This window comes from Zonotrichia albicollis, chromosome 4, assembly GCF_047830755.1.
Source record: "Zonotrichia albicollis isolate bZonAlb1 chromosome 4, bZonAlb1.hap1, whole genome shotgun sequence".
Lineage (NCBI taxonomy): Eukaryota > Metazoa > Chordata > Aves > Passeriformes > Passerellidae > Zonotrichia > Zonotrichia albicollis.
In genome coordinates this window covers 6,650,047-6,672,661 of record NC_133822.1, presented here as the reverse complement: position 1 = coordinate 6,672,661, position 22,615 = coordinate 6,650,047, and the positions used below count along the sequence as shown (strand labels likewise).

The 22,615-nt window shown below is 40.7% G+C and overlaps 1 protein-coding gene across 11 annotated transcripts in view; it reads right to left on the bottom strand.

Annotated features, from left to right (window-relative positions):
• The window catches only part of CELF2 (CUGBP Elav-like family member 2), a 547,488-nt gene that overhangs the window by 125,043 nt on the left and 399,830 nt on the right, over window positions 1-22,615 (bottom strand). For all 11 annotated transcript variants that reach the window (XM_074538727.1, XM_074538723.1, XM_074538722.1 and 8 more), the window contains one exon: window positions 6,196-6,392. In XM_074538727.1, coding sequence (XP_074394828.1) covers window positions 6,196-6,373 — 178 coding nt within the window. In that variant the 5' untranslated portion in view covers window positions 6,374-6,392. The remainder of the gene's footprint in view (window positions 1-6,195; window positions 6,393-22,615) is intronic.

Genomic DNA, 22,615 nt, shown 5'->3' with positions numbered 1-22,615 from the left:
CAGCTTTCCCCCTTTTAGCTTTCTTGTAAGTCAATCTTTGAAGCCCTTTACAAGTTAACCTTTGTAGACCTTTCACCATGGCACAACCCTTCCTGACTTCATACAAAATCATGCTGCTCTTCCCTGGACCTCTGCCCTTTTCTATAGAATGGTACTAAATATTGGTAACTGTGGTTTAAGCATGATTAAAAAAATCCTTCTTTAAGTGGTGCAGTATTTCCTTGAAGGCTCTATTCAATGCTTCCATTTATACAGCTCGCATTTTCTGTGCCTTTTTGACCACACAGATACAAAACATCATCTCAGTCATTTTATGATATGTGCACTCTTCAAATCCTCTCCTGCTCTCAAATCTTTGAAAAATGCACTCATTCAACACATGTGTTCACTCAAAATAAAATTTACTCTTCTTGCTCACAGTTCGTTTTACCCAGCAGAATTTCTTTGTGTTTGATTGTTTTCTCCAGGTTATCAGGTGGCTTCTCCCCTATCTAGTCCCTTCTGCATGATCCAAAAAGTTGGATAACAAGTTGGTGGTTCATTCTGTCAAAGCCATTTACATAGAGAGTGAAAAAGTATTGATCTCCAATAACAGTCCCTGTTGCTCTCCAATCATCATCCCCTCTCCTCCCCTGGCCCGTAACCTTTCCCCATTCTAATCTGCCCTCGATCATCTACCCAGCTCCTTTCCCCATCTGGAAATGGGTCCTTCTCTGCTTCACCAGCAACTGCATGGATTAGTCTCCTGTGTGACACACTGTGCAATGCCCCTGGGAAATCAGCTTGATTATATTTCACACCTGTCCGCCTTCACAGAAACTTCTTGAAAAACTCCATCAGATTTGTTGAGTAAGAATTACCTTCTCCAAAAATCAGCTGGAATATATTCTATAATGCTATCTACAACCCATTTAAAATTATAGATTTAGGATTCCTTAAGGTTTAAATTTAAACACCCTACAGTCAGCAACTTCAAGTTAAAAACTCAACTTTATCATTCACTCTTCTTCCCCATTGTACTTGTATTTAAGGACATCTGGCTTTTGCCAGTCTTTGTTGTCTGAAACTTATAGTGTACAATGCACCTGCTAAAACATAACATGCAAGGTACTTTTTAATACAGTGCAGGAAAAGCTTTCAAGTCTATATAGTAACAAAATACCTGTCAGGCACCATCACCAAAATTTAGCCTAACACACACATGCACAATGGCTGTGGGCACATATCCTGACATTTCAACAGCAAATGTGCTCATGGTGCATCTCATCTGATCTCAAAAGTTAAACGGTGTTTTCACATGGGCCACTGAGAGCATTCAAAACACAGAATAAGACATGAAGTGTAGAGAAACCCGGGTTGCTGGAGTGCTGGCTGAAGGGAGCTTTTAAAGAGCATCTAAAACAGTTTTGCCAAACACAATGTATTGAAACTGAAGGAGCAGAGGGTGCAATTGGCTGTGTGGTGTCACAGGGGCAGTCAAGGAACAAGGAGCAGCTGCTCTTAGCTGCAAGTTAGGACACTCAGCATGGGAATCTGTGACAAAGTGAGTGTGCCACAGCTCCGCTGCTGTGCAGGACTGCTCAAGCTCCCTTTGCTCCTACTGTACCAGGCACTGTGACAGGACCTGCTGGAGGAGAGGGATCATCCCTCTGCCTGTGGCAGACTATTCTGGAAGGGCTAAACTGAGGCAGAAATGGTTCTCAAGCAAGCCAGGTAACTTCTGCCTCCTATATGCAACTCTCTCTATATATATGTATGTAACTATATATACCTATATACCCACTTGGTCTCTCCTGTATGCAGCAGATTAATGCCTCATTATCAGATGCATCTCTTTCTCTCTCTCTCTCTCTCTCTCTGTATATATATATGTAACTATATATACCTGTACACCTCTTTGCCCACCTGGTCTCTCCTGTATGCAGCAGATGAATGCCTCATTATCAGATTCCTCTGCTCACTTCCCAGTAGACTTAAATTACCATGTTAAATAGGATAATAATAAACACTGGCCTTTAACTACAGCACATCCATGTTCACTCAGCAGCCTCCCTCTAATCTGATAAAGGGTCTGTAAAAGGCTGCAAGCAAACACCGAGCCAGTTATCCAAGTGCCTCTCCCTGCTTTCTGCAGTGTGATTCCTACAGCAGCACAAAGAGATTCAGGCTCACAAAGCTGCTCTAGGGGACCTTGATCCCTCCAAGAATTATCAGGTATTGAAGCAGAGGCAAGGTGCCAAAAGGACATAGTGGATCTGGCCCAAGACTCTCCTGCTGCATTTCAAAAGACAAAAGTAGCCCTGTGCCATCTGCTTGCTTCAGCACTTGGACTTCAAAACCGAAGTAGCCAAGGAAATCTTTCCGGCTTAGGCAAACAGTGGGGAGGAAGGGAGATCTTGGTGGCAGTGTGTGCTGCCTTCACACAGAGCTTGCTGCATTTGAGGCATTAGAGAAGCTCTTTTTAACAACCACCCTGGAAAAAAGTCATCTATTCACCCAGAATAAATTATATAAAGGAAGCAAGCTTGATTGGGAACAGAGAGGGCTGATCTGCCGAGACTTTGAATCCCCTTAGCCCCCAGAAGCCAAAAGTGCCATTTTATTTCAGTGGTACAGAATTTCCTGCCCTGTTGTTTTGTTTTATTTGGTTTTTTTTGCATTTAGTTTACCTAATCCCCTGGATTTCTTTTGTTGCAGAAAGAAGAAAAAGCCTTACCAAACAACAGGAGATAAAAACTTAGTCAAATTACTTTGCTGAGCTCTTTCACACATCCAAAAGAAGCAGAGAAATGCAAGCTCTGAAAAGGATAAGGAATTTCCTAGAATGCAGCCATTCCTGAAGTTCACAGTTCATAAAGCCAAGCTTCAACGTTTGCAGTAGTATCAATATATCTGTGGAATTAAGATGGCTTTCCTCTGGTTTTCCAGAGTGAGGTAAACTTGGCTTTCTACCTGTCTTCCACCAGCCTCAGCTTTGCAGAGCTGGCAAGCAATACAAAAGAGGAGGAAAGACATGAACTAGGCCGTCTGTCGTTGGAGGGTATGAAAGACAGTCTGAATAACAGCAGGAGAGAGAGAAGCAGCCTATGGTTATTTTTGACAGAATTGGGAGAGACTGAGATTGCAGCTTCATAAACAGCTCATCAGAGAAAATCTCGGTCCAAATTAGAGGAGCCCCTTTGGCCAAGCTCACAGAAATACACAACCCTTGTCTGAGAAGAGAGAAATCTTTCAAAAATCAAAATGCTTTTCTTTAAAGAGCAAAACCTAACTGCTCCCCCCGTGTGGTGTAGTAACACCAACTTGCATTCCTGTCATTACTACTCATGGCTTGCAGCATATTCAGAAAAACATTTCTGTGTGACACCAGGCTGTGAATGTTCTGCCTTACACACAGTCACAACCATGCAATGAAATGAAAAATTGACTTTTTTTCTACCTCACCCAACCACGAGGTCCCTTTGATGGGCTGTTCTATAAAATTGGAGGTGATACAAAGGGTCAGCAAGCAGAAGGCCTGGCACAACCCAAATCCACCCAGCTCAAATTAAATAAAAATGGTTGTTTTGTGTGGGTATTTAAACACAAGAGGAGCATGGAATTTCACTCCACATCCCACATGTGATTTTTAGTGTTGTCCTGTACAGAGCCAGGAGTTGGACTCTGATCCTTGTGGGTCCCTTCCAGCTCAGGATATTCTATGATTCTATGACCTCCAAACAAAAAATGAAAATTCAGTTTCTTTTTTAAATGCCTACCAAATAGTATAGGTGAAGAACTGTCATGCATTGTGATGAAAAGAAGACTGTAGAATGTTTCTCAGGGCAATTTTTCTGTTTGTTTGTTTCTAATATTCTTAACAATCTCTCACACGGAATCCTTTGTGCAACTGGATTAAGAAAATAAAGATCATTCCTAGTCAAGAGACATCCACAAGAAACTCAAGAGGTTTCTAGCAACCTTGCTGGCAGATTCAGCCAGGAGGAAGGATAGAGCCAGCATGGAGATACATTCCTCCAAAGCTTCCGAGGGAAAAGCTGACCACCAGAGGAGCTTGCTGCTGGTGCCAGAGAAAAGTAAGTCTGAAGGTTATTCTGCTTATCTTCAGGATTAATTTCATTTACTCATTAATTAACACATAATGCCTGAAGTGACAAGCATAATCTCTGCATGGCTGAAAAGAGTCCAAGCAAAAAGCATCCCCAAAACCCAGCCACCTTTCAAAAAGAATATTGCATACGGGGACTACAAACATTGGTAATTAGTCTACAATGATTTGCATGACCTATGCTTCATCCTTATGCCTTCCAGCTCCCTGATGGACAGGTACAGTCATTCCCAGAAATGGGTATCAATGGGTTTCTTCTGTCTAACCACAATATCATTCTCACTTCATTTACTGCTTAGTGGGAAGGCATTGCTGTGACCCAGGAATCAGCTCCTTCCAGATGGACGAGTCTCAAAGTTCAGCATTTTAGTGCTTTAAACTAAGGAGGAGTTTGCTCATCCATAGCAGCCTGGACTGCAGAAAATCCAGTTGTTTGACCTCTTAATGCTCTCCTATCCAGCATTACAAGAAAAAGACATTTGGTGAGGGCTCTTTGCTAACACAGTAGGGGAGTACATGCTACAATACATCAATCCTGGGAAATGAGGGGGGGGGGCTGGAAGCAGAACTCCACTGAAACACTCAAACCAGAAATACCTTCTGCTTCTGAACCACAGAATCATGGAGTGCTTTGGGTTGGAATGGACCTTAAAGAGCACCTAGCTCCAGCCCTCTTATCACGGACAGGAGGCAGGTTGCTCACTTTTCATTAGAGCAGGTTGTTCACACAACATAGCCTTGAACACTTCGAGGGCTGGGGAAGGGGGAAGAGTGATCTAGTAGAGACATTTGATTAGCAGGAAGGTACAGTGAGCTGGACCCCCTCCCTGACACTGATGTGAGACCAATGCACCAAGTCTTTTAACCAAAAGTAAGAGATGCAAGCAACCCAAAATAAACCATAGTCACTCAAAGCACCTGACTGCTTAAACTGGGCAGCAAAAATAAGGCACTGAGAGGATCCTCTGCCCAGTACCAGGAAAAAATGGAGATATGCTGAGCCTTGGCAGTGCTCTGCCCAAAAGCACAGGAGCACCCGAGGCTGTGCTGTGTGCCTCCCACAACAGCAACTCTCATCTCCAGCGAGGGCTGTTTTGCACTGTTAACTTTGCTGGGAGCCCACAAAATCATTCTGTGATATTCTCCATAGCATGTGTGCTCTGAAGGGTTTTAGAGTCAGTGCCAGGAGTGCAGTAAGAAGGAATAAGTGTCTAGCAGCCTTACAGCCAGGCACACACATGCACATCCAGTTCTGCCTCTGAGCTACGCTAATTATTTCTAACGGTAAAAATGCTCACGTACCAAGGCTGAATGCAAATACACAGCTAGGTAGGGAGGAAAATGCACTCTGTAAAACAGAATACTCACTTTCCGTTTACATCTAAGCACGTGTCACACTTAAACAGCTATAATGCACAAAACTCTCACATGCCTAAATAAGCACAGATATACGTAGTGAAAGGAAGGAATATAGTTAGGGACAAATACTTTATATGGGTATAGAAAAAATGAAGGAAGGAAAACTAACCCTTTCATTTAGAATAATATCAGTGCCAAAAACCAATTCTTGAACATGACTGCAGAAAAAAAAATCAGATTATGGAAAGAGGGTGACTATTTGTAATTTTTATTGCTGCTGGAGCAATGATGTGGCAAGAGCCCACCACCATCATTTTTCCCTTCTGCATCCTTAAAATATTTCCCACCTGGGGTGCAAAGAGAGGAAATGAAAGGAAATAGAAAATTATATTTTTCATGAGCTAATCCTGGGTAGCAATCTCTCAGGTTTCCACATTTTTGGCAATGATAATTTAAACAAGGAGACTGATATTTTCCTTTTTTTTTTTTTTGCACAGTTAGAACGCATGCTTCGAGATAAAAGACATTTAAACTTCAGTTTAAGAAGAGGAGGAAGGCAGTATTCGATAGGATTCATGAGTCCTCTCCTCTTAGGACTGCTGCATAGCTCAACACAGCATACTACAAAACTGAGAGCTCAGCTGCAAACCTCCTTGGAAATGCTGAAGGCAAGCAAGATCATCGGGAAAACAAGCAAACTGAAAGCAAAGAGAGCATAACTACTGTACCTTTACTTTGGGGAGGGTTCTGACTTCTGTCTCGGAGAACATTAATCTGGTAGACAGCTCCATAAGGCTCAAAAAGTTCTTTTAATTCTTTTTCTGACCACGAACGGGGAATCTGTCCAACAAACATCTTAATGGCATCTGGGTCTGGTTGGTCTGAATGATCCAAAGCTCCATTCATCTTGTTAGCTGTGCCGTTACTAGAAAGTGGAAAAGGAGATTAAAAAGAGAAGACAAGTTAGGAGACTACACAGTTTTTGTGTGCACTAGATGCAGAAGATGATGTCAATTGGCACAAAGCAGGAAAAAAAAAATCAGTGTTTAATTAATAGCATAAGTATTACGAACAAAAAACAATGCTATTACATTTTTCATTGAGTCTGGTTCTCTCTGCAGGCTGCTGCTTAATGTCATTATATAAGATGAGAGCGGCACAACACAACCCAGGACTTCTGCATTTTAAAGTAGAGGATAGTGGCAAATAAGTGCAGATTTCTCTCCATGGCTGTTGTAAACAGAACTGCAGTGAATTCTCACTAAACTGGCTACTGGCAGAAAGCAGGCAGTGCGTGTGTCTATGTGTGTGTGTTTTGTAATAAAGTCACATGAAAGGAGTATGAAACACTTGGCAATCTGTCAGATGACTAATGCAAGATGCCAGCGATGAATCTGCAGATTGTGTGAAGCATCCATGTGTGCATCAAATTAGTCTGATATTGCCTAGAATGGAAAACACTCCAGCTATGTGCCTGGTTGCTGCCGATTAGTTGCCTACGCTCTTTAAAAAGGAAAAGCAGCCTGGAGAGACCCAGTTTAAAGCATTCTGTTTATTGCTGCCATAAAAAAAATAAAAACCACAAATCAAAAAGAGACGGCAGTGGCAAAACTGCCTACATCACTGTGGAAATGAAAATGCTGCTTCAGAAAGTTTTTTGCCCTGCAAAAGGAGATCAAATTTTTGAACACTTTCACCCGCTGTAAATTCTCAGCCTATCTGATCTCCAGATGTATGTCCTAAATCGAAGTTCAAAACAACCACACTTTTGCAGGGAAAAGAACTTTGGAGCAAAAAATAATCTGATGTGGGAAACAAATGATAGATCATGGTTTAGGAGAATTCATACTCTTATACAGAAAATAAATATTTTTCAATACTGAACAAAAGTAAAAATAGATCACTCCCTCCCCCCTCTCCCCTTGCATTATTGATAATTAAGGACAGTAGTTTCAACTAATTACTTGACTAGAAATTCCAAAAGTGCTGATGATTTTTTGGATGTTTCACTTTCAAGAAAGAACACTAATGATGCATGAATTTTCAAGCATCCCCCCATCTTTCCACCAGGGAGAGGGGGCAAATAGCCTGTATGCAGCAATGTCAGAAGCTGATCATGGCAGAATTCAGGCATTTCAGAGCCACCTGCCACTTTCAAAAAACTTGGCTTTAATTAGAATTTCTCTGTTTGATGATTTTTCAGGAGTGAATGCCCACCGGAGGACTTGGAAGAGCTCAGAATCTGCACAACCAGATGAAAATCATATTTTACATGTGAAAAAAAATATCTAAGAGTGGAAGAAGAAAACAACCCTGTGCAATTCCCTTGTCTCACAGCTATAACCTGTGTGAAGACAAATTATTTCGTTTCATGTGTTTCATCTCCTTAAAAGCATAATTCACATTAATATGCCTGTATTAACTTTAGCACTTTCCCTGCTTACAGGCAGGAAGGAGAAGGTTGTATTAAAGGCACGTTTTACAGCACCAACAAGAAGTTTGATCATCCCTTATGAAGTGCTTTCAACACGGATCAGCAGACAACAGCATTTATCACTCTCATAAATGGCTAAAATTCCTATCTACTCTAACAGGAATCTTGCCTGAGTAAGAGACTCCATGATTTGGTCCAAACTTTTGCATTACATTTCATGTACAAATATCTTGTCTTGCAAATGCTCTTCGTTTTGAGTAAGTTCTGCAGGTCACAAGTTCACCTGCAGGAATTGTGAGTTCTCCAGGCCCTAGGAACTGCATTTCCATACAAAGACAACACTTAAGCCAAACCAAGCCAACCATCCAAACAACCACCCCCTTAAAATTGCCAAGAAACAGAAAAACCATGACTGACTCACTTGAGTGATACTTCATGGGAACAACTTTCAAGACTTTCATGGAGCAATAGGCACCTATGTGACACTTAAACCTCTAAAAATCACTCAATTATTTCTTTTCAATTCCTATTTGTCTACGTAAAACCCAATCTGTCAAACAACCTCCCTGCTAGGGAGGTTGAAAAATCCCTGACCCATAGCTTAAAATAGCTGTGGAAAATGCTTATATGTTGTTTTGAAAGAAAAGGTAGAAGTTTAGTTAAGCTCCCAGCTCTGCCCTGGGCTTGGTCAACTATTTTCTTTCATAAATTGGCTTGACTTTTCACTTCATTTATTCTCTGTGTTGTTTGTATTGAGTTCAGTTTTAAATTATGCCCTTCATCTGTTCTCTCTGTTGGATCCCTTCTTTAAGAAATCCATACACAATTGCTACTTAGCCCAGAATTACAGCTAGGGTCATGTTTAATAAAGAATAACAAGTTTATTCCTTTGCTTTTTCCTTTACCAAAACCACCTTTACCACCAAGAGCCCCACAATTTCCATTGCTAATCAGCCAATTTTTTAGGAAAGCACAAAGCCAAACACTAACACCTGTTTTCTCAGGTTAATGGCCCTATTAGCATCAAGTTCTTGCTTTGAGCTAAAGGTTTAGGCACAGGCCAAGCTCTCTTCTAATTGCAAAAAACGCTTAAGCCCCTTCTTTATTTTGTTGGGATCAAAGTTGAACTACATTGGTCATATTCTTTAAATGCTTTATTGGCTGAAGGTGGTTAAAAGCTCTGACTCAAGGCATCAGTACCATACACTATGATGCCAAGCTCCAGGGGACAGGTTTTGTCACTCACTGCCTGCATTAACTTGAGTAAGTCATTAAAACTTCTCCAAACTTAATTCCACCATCCATTGACAGCTCTGTCAATCCACTAACTCCTGCAGAGTTAGGGAAAAAACCAAGCATAATTTAGGCTTTTCTTTAAAATACTTTTCTACCACAAGGTAGGGACTTGACTGAGCTGCCAACATTTTGGCGGTTTGACAGACAAGTTCAGGCCACAGAGAGGGCACTCATTTTTACAAACACAGCTGGGCTCCTTCCTAAACTGCACTGCCTTTGATGTCCGTGCAAACCAAGGCTCTCAGACACCTCAGAGTGGGAATCCAAGTCTCACTGTTGGGATTTTGAGGAGCTCATGAACACTTCTGCAGCAATGACACTGCAGTGGAATCCTCACCCAGCTTTGGCAGCTGGTGTAGGACTAGGGCCAATGCAGACAAAATGAACAAGTGAATAAATCAGCAGAGAGATAACATTGGGAAAAAAACACCTATTTTATACATTCTATAGATTGGATCCCTGCAGTGCACTGGATGGCTCCACCGAGGAAGAAAATTATAGACCACATCTGCCTGATGGTTCATTTTGTCACAGAACTTGTTGGGTCCATACAAAATCCAGCCAAATATGCTTGATCCTTTGCAAATGATCCCTTCTAAGATGAATTCCCTTATCTTCTCCCAGCTTTCATCTTCACCCAATGGGCATTACAGCTCTGCACTAAGACCTCTTGGCTGCTAACAGATGTAGGGCTTTTACTTCTTTCTCTTTGCCAACACAGTGGCTCTCAGAGGAAGTGGCTTCTTCCTTCCCCCATCTCCCCTTCTCCTGTACCCAAGAAGTAATAAGACAAAAGACAAACTGCATGTAAAACTTTCCAGAAGGAAGTAAAGCAAGCCTTGTGAAAGCTTAGGACTATTTCTTGAAAGCACAAGTGTACAGAGATAGCTGTGTCTAGGGGACTCTAATGAGAATGGGATCCCTTGGCACTTACTGTCAGTACCCAAATGATGACATACATTAAAAAAATAAAAAAAAAAGAAGGAAAGAAAGAAAAAATAGATTATGTGGCTCTATGCTGTAGCAATCCTTCCCTCCATGGCCAATTTAGCCCATTGGACTCAGGGGTGACCCAGCACATCATCTCCACTGACAAGGTGTCATCCATATCATAGAGAGCAGCCTGAGGGCAGAGATTAAGACACCGAGTCGCTGGCTGCTTGTGGTTGCTGCCAGAGCATCCTCTCTCTCAATTTGTGCCAATTTTTCTTCTAATAACCTAACTACCATTCCATCATTTCAGCAAGCTGACAGGGCCACTCTTGAGGAGCTGGAGATTGTTTTAATATCCCTGCTGCTTCAGCAGGAGCACCAGAAAAACCCAGTAGATGCCCTCTTGGTCTCTCCCATTCATATCTTTAATTACTGCAGGACTGCTAAAAGTGAACTGCCCACTCAGGACAGAGAGGTAGCCTTCAGAAGCAATGACTGAATCAAAACAGACTCTCTTAAATTCATCACTGTTAAGAGCTTTGGCATTAATCCACGTTCATTTCCATTAATGATCCCAGTGTCAAGTCAGGTGCTGAAAAACAGCTGTTAACGGGGACCAAACGGATTTACATGACACCTGTTTGCCAAATCTGTTTTTAACCCTACCCAGTACCTTCCTACTGTTCTTTTTTGGTTAATTCATATTGCAACCCTCACCCTATTATTGTGGTTTCACCATTTTGCTGGGGATTTGCCTTTTTCATGTCCCATGGTATATGATATTTGAATTCCCTGTAGGAGCCAACAGAACAAGAACGTGATAACAAACGAGTTCCAGGTGTAATGACAACTAAATCCAACCCAGTGCAGAGGTATTTACAGGCACCAAGGTTTTACAGTAACAAAGCATTTACATCTGAGCTGTGGCATCACTGCCAGGATATCACACAAACTGACAAAAGGGACAACACCCGTTTGAAGGCTTCTGACTGCTGTCAAGAGAGACAGCCAAGCATCACCTTAATGTACTCCAAAGATCATAATTGCTGGTTTACGAGCAAATTTTGTCTGGAAGGACCCAAAAGGGCTTTATAAACTCATTGTTTAGAGAGGAATGACTTCATCGTAAGGTGACAGACGGCAGCTGTTTAATGACATGGAGCATTATCACACAACAGTTCCAGCCAGGAAGGGTAGAACAATACCGTACCCAATTGAAAACTGCAGGGGGCTGCAATTTATAGACACAGAAGGTAATTACCTACATTGGATTTTGGCCAGCAAAATAAGGGCCAGAACCTCTGACAAACAGAAGAAGAAGCTGTGCAACATTTTTAAGCTGTAAATGACCAGGTCTCTGTGTTTTTGGGGGAAAAAAGGCATCTCCAGATGCCTTCTAGCCCATCAGCATTTCTGCAGCACTCTTGCTCAAAAGCAGCTCAAAGGAAAGATGATGTTTCAAAAATCATTAACTGCTGTAGTGTGTTATAGTTTTTGGCAGAACTATCAGAGTCTAATAACACTTATAATTATTATTAAGTAACACATATCCTAAACAGCAATTGCTAAATGACCCTGACATCATGCCCAATGGAAAAAAACCTCCTATGGCAGGATGTTCTACATAGGCAGTCGTACATAGGCAGTAAAGTCTACAAAATAATTATCTCCAGGCTTCCCTGCACCCATCAGCAGGGCTAACAACAGAGCAGCTCTAAGACTTGCAATCCATCTTACAGCCCCACAAAGACTTTAACATAGAGATGAGCAATTCTTCATGCACCCAGCAGAGAGCAACCGCACTTGCACTCTCACACACACATGAATTACATGAAAATCCTGATGGCTTTTATTACCTGACATACAATGCTCAGATTTCATTCTTCTTGGTAGCTAATAATACTCAAGTGCTTGTGTAAGCACTCAGTGGTAAATGCAAAAATGTTTTAAGTTCTGGTGCCTCCACAGTGGCAGAAATTAGCTCTAGAAGTGTAATTTTTCTTAAGACAATGAGTTACTTTCTACTGCCCTGATAATTTAAAATCCACAGTAATTTTTCTGGTGAAATCGGAGATTTCTTGTAGCCCAGCTTTATTAGCTCTCTCCACATAGTAGATCATACAAACCATAGCAAACCACTGTTTAGTATAGGGAATACTTTTTTTCTGATCAATTCCAAATTTAGTACATGTAATCAGTTTAATGCCTCAGTTGCAAATTTTAGGTAAGGTATAAAGGTATTTTATCCCAGAGGAAAAAATACTTGAAAATATAGGGGGGAAAACATTCCTACCTTGAAAATGTTTGGATGGGTAATACATTTGGGCTGGGAGAAGGAGCAGCTGAGGGAAGTTGCCTTTCAAGCAGATAGGTCAGACTGCATGATACTAAGGGCAATATGAATTGGAAAATGTACCGAACAAAATACAGACTGGAGAAACATCAGAAGAGAGCTGATCCCACCTGAGATAAAACTTGTTATTTCTCAGAGGTATAGATGCAGATTCCTCACCAGTATCACAGAAGGAAATCAAGGATACAAAAGGAAATCATAGTAAGAGCTACATTAAAATGCAGTTTCCTTTTCAGCTGGAGGTGCACATTGGAGTACAGACACTCCTTTGTGCTTTAAGGCTTCTCACCTTCCTAAAATTAGCCCTCAGAGTTCTGCTCACCAAAGTTAAATATTCACCTCCAGAGGGGGTGGCTCTTCAGGCGTTCAGTCTCTGCATTCCTGCATCACTTCTATTACAAACCAGTTTGATTTAAGGTAGGGGTTTCAACTTAAACCTTGGATACTCCTTGTGTACATGTTTAAACCTACCAAAAGATGTCATTCTAGTGTTGTGCTGTGGGTAATGTTTCCTGGAACCATAGAGTCAACCTTTGCAAAAGCTATGTACATCTGCTACATCTGCTTCAAAAAAACCTTACATGCAAACATCTTAAAAAAAAGAAAAGTCCTTCATGCTTCAGACAATCTCAGCTCTTACTGCTGCTGTATGGACCATTTTAAAATTTTTTATTAAGCAAATTTTTTTTTAGAACATGCAGTAGTGCTTAATGATGTGCATGTGCTATGAGTGGAGCAACTCCTACAAGTTAAAATACATGTAAACAAGAGTGAATGAGTGGAGAAGAGAAAACAAACAGGGAGGGGAAGAGGTTTGTCTTTTTTAGAGTCTTCTATCTTGGAAACCAATTAAATATCACTGTTAGTTCATCTAATAGCAGAAGCAAACAAACACGCCATCTATGCAAGTCTGAACTGGGCAGCATCTTTGTGTTTATGCTGATAAAACTTACAGTGGCCTATTTTCAGTATTTTTAAGGATTTGCCTACAGATTTTACTAAACTGAAACTAGTAGAAGCCCAATAGCCAGTGACAGATGGATGCCCTTCAATGGCTGAAGAAAGTCAAAGCCACTCCACCCTGACTTCTTTGAATTAATTTCTCCTCTTATACAAGTACAGATGAGAATCACAAATTTCTGAGATACTTGTGAAGAATGAAAAAAAGTCCTTGAAGATATAAACTAAGAGCCTGTGCAAGCCCAAACCCTTGTTCTTGCAGGCTACTGTAGGTTTTAGGACATAATTAGTTCAAGGTTTGATGAGGTCTGCTAAACAATAATGTTCTGCAACATAAAGCTCAGCTTAGGCAACCACCCAATAATTCATTTTTGCTTTCTGGGCAGAATTTGTTCTCTACATTAAACACTTGAACAAGATTGGGAAAGTCTTAATCAGGTTTAAGGTAGGTGCATTTCTAAGAAAAGTCCCATGGGAGTTAAGACAGAGAATCACAGAATGGTTTGGGTTGGAAGGGACCTTAAAAGACCATCCATTCCAGCTCCCCTGCCATGGGTCTAGCCTTTAACTAGACCAGGTTGTTCTAAGCTCCATTCTTGTCTTGAACACCCTCAGGGATGGGACAGACACAGCCTCTCTGGGCAACCTGTGCCAGTGCCTCAACACCCTCACAATAAAGGATTAATTTCTTTCACCTAACTAAACCTGCCCTCTTCCAGCTTAAGACCATTTGCCCTTGTTCTATCCCTATATGCTCCATGAAAAGTTCAACAGATATTACATCATGACTTTTAAATGTCTGTTTTCTGACCAGCATCTGCACATCTCATTTTGACCTGGGATGTTAAGTAATAACAAAGGTTTCTAATTTATAATTTTTCTGTGTCTAAACTAACCTCTGTTATGGCAACTATTGCAACTAACTGCTACACTCTCGTCGTGCTCCTCAGCAACTTTTTTGGGGCATGAAGGTCTGTGCTCTGTCTTGAAGGGACTGTAGTTGAAGAGGGCTTTTTTCTCTCAGTATCACTGTAAGCTGGACAGTAACATGAGAGCAAGCTTGAACAATTACATTATAGTTTTGGAGCATGGATTGATGCACTTTTTCACATGAAGCTGAACCTGGAGTAGCTGACTCCTCAGTATTAATGGTGTGGATTATTAATGCCTTGCCTTGCTGATTACACACATTTGCAATGAAGCACACTTCTTTCTGTGTGGCAGGAAACATTTATCGGTATTATTTTTTTTAAAAGCACTATGGTATTTGATTACACCCAAATGCTTATGTATTTGTGACATGTCAACAACTGAATTAGAATAGTACCAGGCTTTTAAAATTCAGGACACGTAGGACCATCTGTTTTCTTGTCAACAACCTCAGTCTCTGTCTCCCCATTTCAAACACTTACGGCTCCAAATTTACAAAGTTGCTACCCAATTCCCTTCTTCCTTTGCCGTCCAAAAAACTTCAAAGACAGCAATGAAGGCTTCAATTTTTTTTTCTTTTACTTCATAATTACTGACATAACTATTTCAGCAAATTTTGTAGCCAGGCTGGAAGATATCTGCAAGTTCTTATGAGGTTTGCAAGGTCTTATCTACTTCATGGCAAACTCTGTCCTGGAGTTGAGATGGAGGGCATGGGAAAGGTGTTCTCCAAACATTTGTTTTGAAATGCAGCCATGTCTGTGTGCTAAAATCAACTGATTATTGAAGAAGTAATTTACAGACCAGAGTTTTCCAAGACTGGCACCCACAAGTGTACACACACATATGCTCAGGCCTGGTCCCAGCTGAGCTCCACGAAGTGCAGGGAATCATTTTCATGGGCCCAAAAGGCCAAAGAGAAGGAGCACCTGCCTGACATGGCTGCTTTACCTAAATAGCATCCTTAAAAAGGAAATGGAAGATCACAGCCCTGCTCGTTTTAAGGGTGCAGCCAATTTTGTTCAGCCAGTTTTGGTTAGATCTCAAATAGACCATTTGAGGAAGCTGTGACATTCAATTTTCTTACTTAAAACAAAAACTCCTATCAAGCTCAGCCAGGCTCTCCCCTTCTACAAACCTGAATATATGGGAAGATCATTGTTCAAAGTGTGATGCAAATTGTGATTTCAACAAGTTAAGCATCATTATAGCAAAATCCCCCTCAGCTGATTTCTTTTTTAAAACCATTTCTTCATTTTTTTGACACCACATCTGGCATATAGAATACAGATGATCATTTGTTTATATATCTGTCTAAATGCCTTTTCCAAACACAGCCAGATGGAGCCTTTCAAAATCAAATTAATTTCAGATTAATTCACTCTGGACCCACTCCAGTTTCATGACTCTTTGCTTTGAGGCACCATCTAAATTGATTTAGAGTCACGAACTTAAGAGAGCTCAAGTCCTTAGGTACAGAAAAAAAGAGATCCTTCTTACATGCTGAAAGAGTCAGCATATCAAAAGAGTCCATGATCCTAAGTTTAGGCTCCTAAAATAACCTCCACCAAATCAACATGAGAATGCCTTAGCCTACATAGTGCCAAATTCATATATAAAAATCTTCATATTTCATTCCAGAAAAACCACTTTAGAATTTACATCTTCAATGCCTCCCTTGCTGAGTCCAATAAAATTTATTGCTCTAATTAAAAAGCAAAATAAAAAAAAGCGTTGCTCTAAACCTTGCAATAAGCAGTAGTCATGGAAAGATAGGAGACAGGTAATAAAAATCTCCACTGCAAGGGATTTATCTAAGGAACTATAAACAAATGTAGCCTGCAAACACTGTGGGCTTGCACACTGTCAATCCTCTGTGGATGCCTTTATTATCTCACTTGTTTCAATTGCAATTTGGGTTTCCATGGAGATGTAACAGTCAACTCTGGAAAATTATAAGATAAATGTCAGGCAGTGATAACGGTGTTAATGAAGCTTCATTGACAAGTAGAACTATGCGTCAAATAATAGGCATATTTCTATTAGCATATGTATAACCTGTCCAGAAAAAGAGAGAAAAAAAATCCCAACAACAGGGAAAGACAATATTAAAAAAATTAAAATGAAATTCTGTATAGATGATACAAGACACACAATGGAACATTGCATCCATGTGAAAGGACGAATCCCTAACAAACAGAAGAGATGCGGATTCAAAATTTAATTTCCCGATTCCTCTCGAAATTTTTGCACTCAGCTCCCAGGCTGAAAACACACTTTGCTGACACACGCAGCCACATTCCTGCATGGTGTGACTCTTGTTTCCTTGCGGCACGGGGCTGGAAGGATCTGCTTCACCAGGCACTTTGAAGCGGCGGTTTCATAATGCGCAAATACAGCTGCAGCGGGCTGTTAGAAAGATGCCGACCTCAGTGGAAACACGAATAGCGCACACACCAGCACGGCCCCCTGAGCTCTCGGGTGTCGTTCGTGCTCACATCGGGGTGGCTGCTTCACCACATCTTGATACATGATGAGTTTAACGTGATACTGCCGGGGCAACAGCCGCGAGCGCTTCAGATGACAGCACGGCGTGGTCTTGACCTGCTTCTGTGTTAACCAAGCCTGTGAAAGCTGGAGAAGCTGCCACTTATCTGTGAGGGGCTGTAGCCAACTTTTTCCTTCCCACAGATGGAATGGTTTTGGTGAACTGGAGGTCAAAGAGGTGAAAAAGAGGATTTCTGCAGAACAGAGGGAAATGAAGCTCATCCTGCTTTGTTTCAATGAATCAAGCTCTTTATTTGGCCAGGGTGGACTTCCACCCTGCCAGGGTAAGGGGAAAGAATTTGCCTACACCTGTACTTGAGGGTTCATTTTGGCAGTTTACCAGAAATACCAGAAATCAGTTCATCAGAAATATGCCTATTATTTGAAGCACAGTTCTGCTTGTCAATGAAGCTTCATTGACACCATTATCACTGCCTGACATTTATCTTATAATTATCCAGAAGCCAGGAGTAGGGCAGGAGTGGGGCAATCCTACCCCAGAGAACCACATGAAAATTTTTGTAGGTGGGTAAAATAAGCTAAGATTTTCACTGCCTGTTCATGAGGCAGTATTGCCTCTGTCTGGAAAACCAAGAGGTGCTAGAGGTTGGTCCTATCTCTTCTCATCCCAGTATTTGGCTGTGGGAATTTTAGTCCCTTGCCTGCCTGTGTAACTCTTTCAGGTATTGTCAATCCTTGCATCTCCTCCTCTGTCTTTGAAAACAAGGTTCTGGTATTAGAAGAGTGTTAGAGGGGCTACAGATTAAATTATGAGATGGAAAACCAGGATCAGGCTTGGTTCAGCAGCAGAGGAAGGTGAATTCTTAAACATACAAGCAAACAAAGAAGAATATCTTTGTCCCTCCAAAGGCTTGATATTAAAGCATGCGAAAGGGAAAATTTCAGGAATTGTGGGGAAAAACTCAAATGTTACTGGGAAGTATAATCTTATGAAGCTGTAGCTCAACAAAACGTCTCCATGCAGGACAGGAAACAAGAGGACTTTGCTATTTCAATGAAATATATAATTGGGGAGTGGGGTTATGGGCAGAGTTTTTTTGCTCTTTTCCCCTCCTCTCCTCAAAACACTTCTGTTCCTCCTACCTTGTCTAAATTCTGTTTGGTTAGTAAAGGCAAATATGAATGTTGTTTGGAAAACACTTCCCAGTTCTCCAGGGAGAAATCATCTTTGTCCAGACAGGTTTTAGGGAGTAGAAAAGGGAGTCAAGAAGTGCCCAGTCTTTCTGCAGAACTCAGCTCTGATCAGATTGCTGGACAACAACAAAAAAATCAATAGAGGTATTATTCCTTAAGCTGTATTACAAGGAAGCTTAAAAAAAATCCCAAAAGTTTCTCTTTTTCTGATTATTTTCTAACTGCTCCTCAACATAACAAATGAGAAAAATCTAAGTAGCTCATTAGATTTCTACTAAAATGTCAATAGTTAGAAAGTGATTTTCCCCAGTGAGTTTTCCACACACTTATAACTCACTCTAGTGCTTTTTAGAGGAGCGGGAAAACCTCTAAAACCTAATATTAGTGGTAGTTGAATCTATGTAGCAGGACAAGTACTCCTGCCAGCTTTGTGGAAGACAGAATAATGAGTAAAACTTGAGGCTGGCTTCAACTTCAGATGGGCAAGACATACATGCTTGGGTCAAATGGTGGGAGAACCAGGTCCCACCAGGCATGCAACCATGATTTGTAGATTAAAGAAAAAAAACTGGATGTGAAGGCAGAACACTGAGCAATTTTTTTTAATGAAAAACCCCCACGCATGCCGTGTGGAACGCATTGTCTGCACTGCAAAACAGGCCAAGTTGTCTTAATTTCTCACTTATTGAAATCTCTAAATTCCATTGCAATGTGTTTTCTAGCATCTACAAAGGATTAATTTTCCTTTGTATCTTGGATCACCAACAATTTTACTTTTATGTCTAAAGAGAGACCTGCTATACAAAAGGTCAGAAGTAGCACTGGCAGACAAGTAGTCAACAGCAACTCTGAGTTTTTAAAGTAAACCCTCATTATAGCTTAAGATTTTACTTAGTCCTTCATTTTTTCTCTGTTATTGCAAATAAGATATTTTGCTCTGTCGGCTGTGCTGTTCTTTTGAAGCTCACAAGAAAATAAACAACTACACATAATTAGGGAAGGAGCAACTTGCCCTTTAAAACATCATTCAAACAAACAAAATGAGAAAAACTGGTTTAAATTTTCCTAATAAACATATCCTGAAAAATCCTAACAAAAATACACCCTTGCACACACACTTCCCAAGTCACATGGCAGTCATTTATGAGGATGCATCTGACTTCAAAGATCTTTTAATTGTGAGTTTGAAGGACACTGTGCAAATGAAGCATTGGGAAAACAAAAGAGGAGTGCCATTCAGAACTGTTTTGCCAAATGGAAAGGAAAATACAGCTTGAAAAGTTGCCAAACCCCCATGTTTTTAAGGTCATCATAAATAATTGCAGTAGGAAAAATTTAAATTTATGAGACAACTTCTAAACTGTACTTTTTGGATATAATCTTATCCTAGTGGATATTTATTTGCTCCGGAGATTTAATTCACAAGCAAAAATGAACCCAGGTCTTCGGGACTTGCTGACACTTTTACAGAAGAAATGGGAAAAAAGGAGACGGGGAAAAAAACACGATTACCATCCACCTAATTTTGACCACTCCGTTATTTACAAAGACTTTTAACTCCAATACCCTTGTGCACAAGAAAAGGTAGTTAAACAGTTGTGGATGTATTTTTAAGCTCCCTGTGACATACTCGACCTGTGGAAACTTGGCCAGCTCAGGTTTGGCTGGCTGTCAGCAGCGGTGTGAAACGCAGTGTGATTTATAGAAATCTCTGTCATCACACCACAGGGTTAATGTCTTTCCTTCTTTTTTCTCTTTCCCTCCTGCCCCTGAAAGTGGAAAACTCTTATTTGTGATGACAAGTCTTTGGAAGGCTGGAGGATTAGTAACACCATGTGGTTCCCTAAGATCTCTAGCCCTTTTCCAACTGTTTTTCCATATAACTCCTCTCTATATGGTCATCGACACCTTCGCTCAACAGATGGAAAAAGGGAAGAACCCGCCCCAGGGCAGGTGGAGGGACCAGGATGCTGGCAGTGGAAGAGTACAGACTTGGAGCTCACACGTCTCAGCTGCCTGATAGAAGAAACCGAGGGGAATCTAAGCATCAAATATGGGATTTTAATAATATGAGCATTTATATTAATGATTTGAAGGCTGAACCTGCTGGGCTTGTCACTGTAAGTAAGAGATATGGAGAAAGAAATGATGAAGCCTGAATTTTCATTCCGACTGCCACCACTGGAGAGCTGTGGATTTGTGCTCATTCTGGTCTAAGGCAGAGAAGGAGATCTGTGCCCTGTGCCCACACAATCACTCAGGATGGGCAGCCACCAGCTGGGCAGCAGGTCAGCTCTGAATACCGAGCTTCACTCCAGCAATTTCAAATTCATTGAGAGGGGTATTACTCACAGATTATTTTAAGGCACACCAGTTTTCTTGCTATAACCATCCTTCAGAGAAGACTAAGAGAAGAACGAAGCTGGGAAGTGTGTGTAATGGTAAAGAGCAGAGAACTATGCAGCAAAAAAAGCTGTTTCTCAGCCACACTCTTTCATAAGTCTTTTGACCTTGCTGTGCTTATCTCCCTCACCTTTGAATTATGATCCCATCCCAACAAAGAATTCTGAAACGCTCAGAGGAAACCACTACATAAATGCTAAAATTATGTTATTAAAGAAAAAAAACCCAACTACTCTTTCATGATATATTTTTTCTTTTAACTTGATGCAATTCTAATTTTTCTTTTAAAGGTAGTGTTTGAATATTATGAAATACAGCAGAAGTACTTTCCAAAGCCACTATTATTATTTGGATTGCAAGAGCATCTTTGAGGCCCCAAACAATGCTGCCTGCTTTCTAAGTAGACAAAATTTTATTAGTAAGCCCAGATGTCTTCCTACTATTTTCATAGGTTAGGAAACATGACACACTCACAGACTATTTTAATAGACAGTCAAGAAATAAAGGGGAGAAGGGGACACAGCAGGTCTCAGTTCACTAGTCTACAAAGTCAAGAATTTTTAATTTACTCTTTTCTACCAAGCACCTTCAATAAGTAAAGCCCAAGATCTTTAATGCTTCTTTAATTTTCTATGCTTCCATCTTTCCATGGTTGGAAATATGAATATCAATACAGTTGGCTGAAACAGTTGCTGCTCTTCTAAGAAGGTCAGAGAATCTGGGGGGTTTCCTGGGCAGAATGGGAATGTATTCCCTGAAGTTTCAAGGTAGAAGGGAATGCAACTCTAATGTGCCAGCTCACGTCTCATTACTCTATATTTTCTAGGCATTTATCCAGTAGACGCCTTGCTATCCTTTCTTATTTAATTCAATGATGCATTCTTCCACAGAGTTGCACTAGGCTGACACATTAATTAAAACTACCTTGAAATATTAGCAGCTACATAGCATTTGATTGGTAGGAGAAAAATAGTTGGGTATGAAAATTAGTATTAGCTTTTACATAAAATAAATTATTATTCAATAAATTTTAATTGCCTGGGGCATTTTTATGAACAACAGGGATTAGCGAATATAATGTATACAATACATTGTATATGTAACAGACAGAATAATCAAGGCTGACAGAATACTTTTGCTTGTTTCAGAGCACATGCACAGCTCACACGGAGAAGGAACAGATTACAAGGAGCTTCCCCGTAGCCACACGCAGCTGTAAAAGCTCCGAGTCAGCAACGGCAGCGCACTGACAGTTAAATCAAAACTATACATCCTTGAGGAGCCATTTCCTCTAAATCACAGCTTCTGATTCCTCATCTTATGTGGTCAATGGGCTGCATTTCTTAAAAATGGCAGCGCTGGTGGAGGTAGGAGTGAGGCTTCAAGAGAGCTGTTTTTGTGAGCTCTGTTCCACGAGTGCAGCAGAAATGTACACAAAGCTTTACAAATGACCTCATTTTTACTAGGAAAGGACAGCTCAGCTCTGTTCTACATTTTCCTGAACTGAAAGAAAGGCCCCACAGCCAAACTGTCATGTCTAATCATTGTGTTGCTGGAGAGTGTTTAAAACAAACAACTTTTTTCTTTTTTTCTCTCTCTTTTAATACAAAGCCGTGGAGCAATTGTTGTGTTCTCAGAGAGTGGGAGCTGCGTTTTTTATCACATAGCCAAGACACCAGAACAGCAATTTTTCCCAGTGCAATGAACAAGCTTTATAAGGATAAATTTTCACCTCATTAATGATCTGAGCTGATTATTCCCTTCCCCCACTCTTCCTTTTAGGTCATGGATCAAATGTGACCCACTTTCCTTGAATGCTTTCCCACCATCTATTTTTCCCATTAGAGTAGAAAGCCAGTTGCTAAGGACACATTACAAAGCAGCCATGCAAGCCCTAAATATCTGCCCCCCAAACACACACACACACACACACACACACACACACACACACACACTTTTTTTCTCCCCTGCCTTTATGATATTTCCCCCCTCTCATCATCCACTCTCAACAAGATCCCGCTTTACATTCAGGAAAGCCAACAACAGAACTGCTTATAAGGACAGGCTTAGCGCGAGAATAGGATTTTCTAATGACTACAGAGACTCCTGGGGCCCTTCATATTTAAAAAAATATAAA